Source organism: Chrysochloris asiatica, unplaced genomic scaffold, assembly GCF_000296735.1.
Source record: "Chrysochloris asiatica unplaced genomic scaffold, ChrAsi1.0 scaffold00324, whole genome shotgun sequence".
NCBI lineage: Eukaryota > Metazoa > Chordata > Mammalia > Afrosoricida > Chrysochloridae > Chrysochloris > Chrysochloris asiatica.
In genome coordinates this window covers 302,296-310,260 of record NW_006408842.1, presented here as the reverse complement: position 1 = coordinate 310,260, position 7,965 = coordinate 302,296, and the positions used below count along the sequence as shown (strand labels likewise).

The following is a 7,965-nucleotide window of genomic DNA, read 5'->3' as shown; positions in this document are numbered from 1 at the left end:
ATACAGGGTCGCTATGGGTCGGAACCGACTCGACGGCACTTAACAACAACAACAACAATGTGACTAAGAAAAATGTGTTACTGAGAGAATTTGTCTACAGTTATCCTCTGATTGATGTATTGATGTTGTTGTGTTAAGTACCGTGGTGTTGGCTCCAACTCATAGCGACCCTGTACAGGGTTTCTGAGACTGTAAATCTTTAAGGGCGTAGAAAGCCTCATCTTTCTCTTGCTGAACAGCTGGTAGTTTTGAACTGCTGACCTTAAGGTTCGCAGCCCAATTTGTAATTACTACACTATCAGAGCTCCTTGATTGATGTATTAATGATGGTCAAATTTAGAACCATTGTAGCAATACTTTTTGACTTACCCTCACACAAATTGTGAGGTTTTGTACTTGTGACAAAGGACAGAGGGACATTTTCTACTCATTGCCAGGAAATCCTCACTTAAGCTTCTGTGATCCACAAGCACTTAAAACCCGTGAGCCTTCAGTTGGTCATCCTTCGCTAGTCCCTCCTCTACAGGGAACTGGCTATGTTCTTGCGTGGTCACCTTGTAGCTGAATGACTTCGCCATATTCTGGATGCTCAATTACAGTACCATTGCAGACAGACTTCTTCAATGCCTTTTTATTGTAATCATCAGTGATCCATTGGATAGTAGTAAAGGTCTTCCTGCTGTTTCTCTGTTGAATTCTGACATGGATATAATCCTTAGTCCCAGCAGGAAGCAAGTCATCACCCTTACTTGCATCAGCAAAGGGGTCAAAAGTGTGGCGGTTCTGGATTGTGGGCCTAGCATACGATTCCTTTTCCTTAGTGGAAGTGGCAAGTGGCCGTGGGAGAAAGAAGGTGGGAAGTACTGGCCGTAGTGTGCAGAGTTCTCAATGTCGATTCAGTGACTCTACTCCCCTCTTTTAGATACGCATCTTCTGCAGTTACAGTTGTGACAATCACAATTAATCCTGCTAACAATTACTCACAATTGAATCATTCAATCCTATCACCATCATTCCCTATCCCCTTTTCACCAGATCCATCTGGAAAAGAGGAAAACTATTCCGTGTAGATTCTACATTACCCCCACATTGTGAAACTAAGCACACTCATGAAAGCTTATAAGCCAGCCTTTATAGCTCCCCATTTTTGATAGCCAATGTCTAAATTGTCCATCCCTATCAACCCGTTGTGGTGCTGTGTGTTAATGCTCCAGACTGCAAAGCAATATGCTCTGCAAGGTTAGCGGTTCAAGCTCGCCAGCTGCTCTTCGGAAACTCTATACAGAGTCGCTATGGGTCAGAATTGACTCAATGACACTTAACAACAACAACAATCAATGCAGTGCATTGACTGCTGCTTTCCTGGGTGTTGATTGTGGAACCAAGTATAATAAAATCCTTAACAACTTCAGTATTTTCTCAGTTTTTCTTGATGTTGTCTTTTGGTTCAATTGTGAGGATTGTTGTTTTCTTCGTGTTGAGATGTATTCCATACTGAAAGCTATAGTCTTTGATCTTCATCAGTAAGTACTCCAAGTCTTTACTTTCAACAAGCAAGATTGTGTCACTTGCATGTCGCAGATTATTCATGAGCTTTCCTCCTGTCCTGATGCTGTGTGCTTCTTAATACAGTCCAGTTGCCAGGATTATTTGCTCAGCATAGATTGGATAAGTGTGGTGAAGGGATGCAACCATGACACACCTTTCCTAATTGTAAACTACACACGACCCCCTTGTTCTCTTTGAATGCCTATGCACAGGTTCTGCATGAGCACACTTAAGTGTTCTGAAATTCCCATTCTTTTTCATTTTCCATTGGTCGGCATAAGATTTTCACTGGTCTGTTTTTTTTTTTGTTTTTTTTTTGAGAAAGAAATCACCAGGTCCTTTTTCTTAATCTGTTTAGTCTTGAAGCTCCTCAGAAACCTGCTGGTATTTGAAGTACACCGTTGGCATAGCTTCTAGCATCACAGCACAACTCAAGTCACCAGAATACAGCACACTGACAGACGAGTGTTGGCTACACCAAACTCAAACCAACTGCCACTGAGTTGATTCCAACTCAGAGCAACCTTACATGGGGTTTCTGAAACTGTACATCTTTACTGGATCAGATAGCCTCCTCTTTTGCCTGTAAAGTGATTGGTGGGTTTGAACTTTGTGGTTAGCAGCCCAATGTCTAACCCACAGTGCCCAGCATATTGATATATGATATATGATATAGTGCTAGAAGATGAGTCCCTTATTTTGGAAAGATAATGAAAGTGGCACAGGACCAGGCAGTATCTTGTTTTGTTAAACATAATATTTCCATGAGTTGGAAACTACTCAATAGGAGCTAACAGCAACATCTCTCTTTCTCTCTGTATTTCAAGCGATTGATTCACACAGTTGTAGGGGACTGGCAAGCCACAAATTATCACATGATAGCTAGAGACTACTGCAGGCTTGTATCCCAAATTCCATATTTCAGGCAACAGTTAAAGTCAAGAGAGTATTAGCATTCTGGAAAAAATGTCTATAGTTAAGCTCCCTTTTTACTCTTATGACCTTCAAATGGTTGATTCATGCCCACCCTCCTTATGGAAGGTAATTTGCTTTACTTGAAGCCAACTGATTTATTCACATGTAATTAATTTGGCTAGTGTTTTACCAATAACACCAACAGCTTAACCAAGTTGATTCATAAAATTAATCATCTTACAGTTTCTGGGGAATAGAGTATGAGGGTACTGAATTTATTGGTGGTATTTCAATTTGAATTTTCTCTTATCTAGTAAACTGAATGAGTGCCTAACACTATTATCAATGGAAATGGAATCTTTTAGCATTAGTGATTTTTCCAGAAATTAACATGCAGCATTTTTTTCCCTTCCAACCCATGAGTAAGTATTTATTGAATGTCAAGTCATATCTGACACTTTTATAATTGCTGTGAAGGACAAAGTACGAGGAACTGGTTTCTGCTCTCTGGGAGGTTTTAACCATATAAGAAAGATGAGGTTAAAAGTAATAAAGTATGAAATATGATGTAATGCATACAAATATATGTGGCAAATTGAGATGCATTTTCTAACATCCCTAGGTATTACATTGTTTAAGCTGCTTCCACAAACCAGAGAATCTCCATTCTGCTGCCAGGTAGCCACAAAATGACATGACAGAGAAACCTTATCATTAATGGGGACTGAAACCAAAGTGGTCCAACTATACCTAGACCTATGCTTGACTCCTTCCCCAATCTCCCAACCCTGTCATTACCTCCATTCCAAACTCTCTCCTTTCCACCATGGTGTCCCTCTCCTACTTCTCTCTTGAGTCTAATTTCAGTTCCAAAACCCCTCATTACCTTCCTTCACATCTCATTGTTTGTTGTTGTTGAAGGGCCATTGAGTCAGTTCTGATCCATAGCAACCCTGTACAGGATTTCCACAGAGTAGCTGGTGAGCTTGAACTACAGTCCTTTCTTTATGGTTCAAACCAACTTTGCATCCAACGCATTAACCCCCAGCCACAGCACCACACCAGGACTCCTCACATCTGATCCCCAATCCCAAATCAAAACTAGTCCATAGAATGAGTGTCACAGAGGCACAGGTCCCAGAAGAAAACATTTTCATCTATATTATTTGCAAGTTAGCTTCTATCACTGTTTTCTTCCATATATTTATGATGGATGTGTGAGTGTTTGGGTTGAGAGTTTTAACCAGAACCAAGCATGTAGATACTGGAAGTGTTCCGTTTCTCACTCTGGTTCTTCTCAAAATATAGCCTTTCTTCCTCTCACATTTTCTGTCATCTGGTTTTCTCTGTTTCTCTAGCTAACCTGGACGTACATATGGTCATCTACTACATACATTTATTTTTAATTTCAGCCTCAGATGGAATGTTTTGCTAGGTGTCAGTTGTAAGTTCCTAAGAAAGGAACTGATTGGCCCACCTTGAGTCAGAGACATGCCCCTGGACCATTCATCTCTGACCATGGTGTTAGGGCTTCACCGAACTAATGGATACATAAATCCCAAAGGTATAGCTATGGGGAGTGTGGGAAGGAAAGGCCATTCTCAAATATGGGAAAGAAGATACTGTCTTTGGAGAACCCAACAATAAATTAAGCCAAAATCCAACCCACACCTATGTAACAGGGTTCTTCTTAAATTCACATTTCCATATTATTCATGCCCTTAATCCTACACAGCAGTGGCTGGGAGCCACAAGCTCAGCAGTTCGAGCCCACCAGCTACTCTGTGGGAGAAAGATGAGATTTTCTACTCTGACCAAGATTCACGGCCATAGAAATCCTACACAGGATTATAAGGAAATGACTTGACAGCACTTAACAACAGCAACAGCTAATTCTACTTATAGACTTTTCCAAGGCAGTTTCTGGTCATCTTTCCCATATCTGACCACTGTGGGGTTTGAGTTGTTCACTTGGTGTCCCCTGGTGTCCCCAAAAAGAATTCTGACTTTCTTACGTCCATCTTACTTTCAGTGCACCGCTTCCTGTGGAGGTGGCCTTCAGAAGAGGATTGTCCACTGTGTCTCATCAGAGGACAACAAAACTGAAGATCAAGGCCACTGCCTGTGTAATCATGAACCCAAACCGCCAGAGTTCCAAAAATGTAACCAGCAAGCCTGCAAGAAGAGTGCCGGTGGGTGAAGGGTTTTGCTCAGTGGGGCACAAATAAGTCTTTCCACATGACTCAACATGTGGATAGTGTTTTATTGAGCAGAGAATGTTAATGCTAAAGAGGCCAGCTGGCTCCTCTGGGAGTAAATCTTCTAATGTGTCTTTTGCCCATTTGGTTTTAATTCCTCCAGGGATTATCTCACCCAGTTTCTCATCTCAAAGCACATTCATACTGACGTCATCCCACATGGATGAGAATTCTTTCTGTTTCTTCAAAGAAGTCACAGGGATTATCTGGCCTTTCTTAGGAATCCAGTCAAGTTTAGATTGAGCCTCTCTATCAACTGAGTTCACTTGCTTATTTTCTGCGCTCAGTGAATACAAAAAAAGAGCAAAATTCAAAATCCATTCCTTTTCATTCCCAGTACAAGAAGAAATATTAACCTGCTTCTAGAATCATAAAAACGTGTAAATTGTGTCCTTTAGATTTTATTAGAAGTTCCTTCTATTTATTGTTTGATTTTTGTAGTATAATCTATTGACACCAACACTCGTCTGTCAGTTTGTCATACCATGGTGGCTTTCATGTTGCTGTGAAGCTGGAAGCTATGCCACCAGTATTTTCAATACCACCATGGTCACTCATGGTGGGCAGGTTTCAGTGGTGCTTCCAGAATAAGACTGACTAGGATGAAGAAGAGCAGAATACTTGAACTGTTTTGCCAATGAAAACCTTATGAAAAATAATGGAACATTGTCAGATAACACCAGAATATTGAATATTGAAACATTATGAAAAAGCATCAGAATATTGTCAAATATAGTACCAGGAGATGAGCCCCTCAGTTTGGAAGACACTCAAAATATGACTTGGAAAGAGCTACCTCCTCAAAGTAGAGTTGACCATGTTGATGTGAATGGAGTAAAGCTTTCAGGACCTTCATTTGCTGATGGGACACAACTCAAAATGAGGAGAAACAGCTTCAAAAATTAATTAATAATTGGAACATGGAATGTACCAAGTATGTATCTAGGGAATTTGGAACTTGCCAAAAATGAAAGTGAACACATCAAATTCAATATCTTAGGCATTAGTAAACTGAAATTGACTGGTATTGGTCCCTTTGAATCTGACAATCACAAATTTTACTGTACTGGAAGTGACAAATTGAAGAGGAATGGCAGCACACTTATCATTAATATTTTTTTTTAATCTATCTTGATGTATAATGATGTCTGTAATAGGGTAATGGAGCCCTGGTGTGGCGCTGTGGGCTAATGTATCAGATTGCAAAATAATTTGAACTGCAAGGTCGTGGTTCAAGCTCACAAGCTGCTCTTTGGAAACCCTATACAGAGTTGCAATGAGTTGGAATCCACTCAATGGCACTTAACAACAAAAACAATAGGGTAATATCCATGCGTCTATAAGAAAGATCAGTTAATAGCACTATTATTCAAATTTATGCACCAACCACTAAAGCAAGTAATGATGAAATTGAAGAATTCTACAAACTTCTTCATTTTGAATTGATCAAATATGCAAATAATTACTGGTGATTGGAATGCAAAGGTTGGAAAGAAAGAAGAAAGATTGCTGTTGTTGTTGTTACATGCTATCCAGTTGGTACTGACGCATAACAACAGAAAGAAACACTGCCTGGTACTGTGCCAATTTCCCAGTCATTGCTAAACTTGAGTCCATTACTGCTACCACTCTGCCAATACATCTCCTTGGGGGGTGGGGGTTCTTACTATTTTTCTCTTACCCTCCACCATGTTGTTGTTAAATGTGTCAAGTCATTTCAGACCCATAGCAACCCTGGTAAGCTTGAAATTCTGACCCTGTGGTTCAAACTGTCTTTGCAGTCCAGTACATTAATCCACAGCACCACACCAGGACTCCCATAGAGCTGTGATCCTCCACTATACCAAACAGAATATCCTTCTCCAGAAATTGGTCCCTCCTGATAATATATCCAAAGTATGAGAGATGAAGTCTGGCCATCCTGGCTTCCAAGGAGCATTCTGGCTGTACTTCCAACACAGATATGTTTGCTCTTTTAGCAGGCTATGGTACTTTTAATATTCTCCTCCAACACCAAAACTCAAATGCATCAGTTCTTCTATGGTCTTCCTTATTCACTGTCCAACATTCACATGCATATGAGGTTATTAAAAATACCATGGCTTGGGTCAGATGTACTTTAGTTCTCAAACTGACATCTTTGCTCTTCAACACTTTAAAAATTTGTCTAATGTACTATGTTGTTTGATTTCTTGACTGTTGCTTCCATGAGTGTTGATGGTAGATCCAAACAAAATGAAGTCTTTGACAACTTCAATCTTTTCTCCATTTATCTTCTTGTTTCTTACTGGTCCACACGTGAGGATTTTTGTTTTCTTTACATTTAGGTGCAACCCATACCAAAGGCTGTGGTCTTCTTTAGTAAGTAGTTTAAGTCCTCTCAGCTTTCAGCAAGCTAGGTTGTATCATCTACATATCACAGGTTGTTAATGAGTCTTCTTCTAATCTTGTAGCCATGTTCGTCATATAATTCAGTTTCTCAGATTATGTGCTCAATATACAGATTGAATAAGTATGGCGAAAGAGTACAATGCTGGTGCACATCTTTCCAAAACTTTAAACCATTCAGTGTTCCCTTGTTCGGTTCAAACAACTGCCTCTTGGTCTGTGTACAGGTTCCTCATGAGTGCAATTAAGTGTTTCAAAATACTCATTCTCTACAATGTTGTCCATAGCTTGTCATGATCCACACAATCAAAAGCCTTTGTGTACTCAATAAAGCACAGGTAACCATCTTTCTGGTATTCTCTGCTTTCAGTCAAGTGGGTTTACATGGGAGAACATCCATTTTACATTCATCCTATCATATTTCATTTCATTGCAATGATTACCGTCCCCTCCATGCATCATCAAATAACCATGTGATGTCAGCATTGATATCCCTTCTTCCATATCCTCATCTGAGTCTAGCTTGAACCTCTGGCAGTATGTCAGTGTATGGTTGTAGTGGTTTTAGAATTATCTTTGGCAAAATTTTACTTGCATAGGATGTTAATCATAATATTTGATGATTTCCGCATTCTATTGGGTCACCTCTCTTTAAAATGGGTACAAATATGGATCTCTTCCAGTCAACTAGCCAGGTAGTTGTCTTCCAGATTTCATAGCATAAATGAGTTAGTGCCTCCAGTGCTTCATTATTTTGTTGAAAGATTTCAACTGTATCCATCAATTCCAGTAGCTCTGTTCTTTGCCAATGCCTTCAATGCACCTTGGACTTCTTCCTTCAGTATCATTGGCTCAT

The 7,965-nt window shown here is 39.9% G+C and overlaps 1 protein-coding gene and 1 pseudogene across 1 annotated transcript in view; one reads left to right on the top strand and one right to left on the bottom strand.

The window, feature by feature from the left end:
• Nucleotides 1-7,965, top strand: part of ADAMTS12 (ADAM metallopeptidase with thrombospondin type 1 motif, 12) — a 571,713-nt gene that overhangs the window by 549,657 nt on the left and 14,091 nt on the right. The window contains exon 22 of the mRNA XM_006875388.1: nucleotides 4,496-4,655. Coding sequence (XP_006875450.1) covers nucleotides 4,496-4,655 — 160 coding nt within the window. The remainder of the gene's footprint in view (nucleotides 1-4,495; nucleotides 4,656-7,965) is intronic.
• On the bottom strand, nucleotides 474-4,484 carry LOC102839425 (annotated as a pseudogene).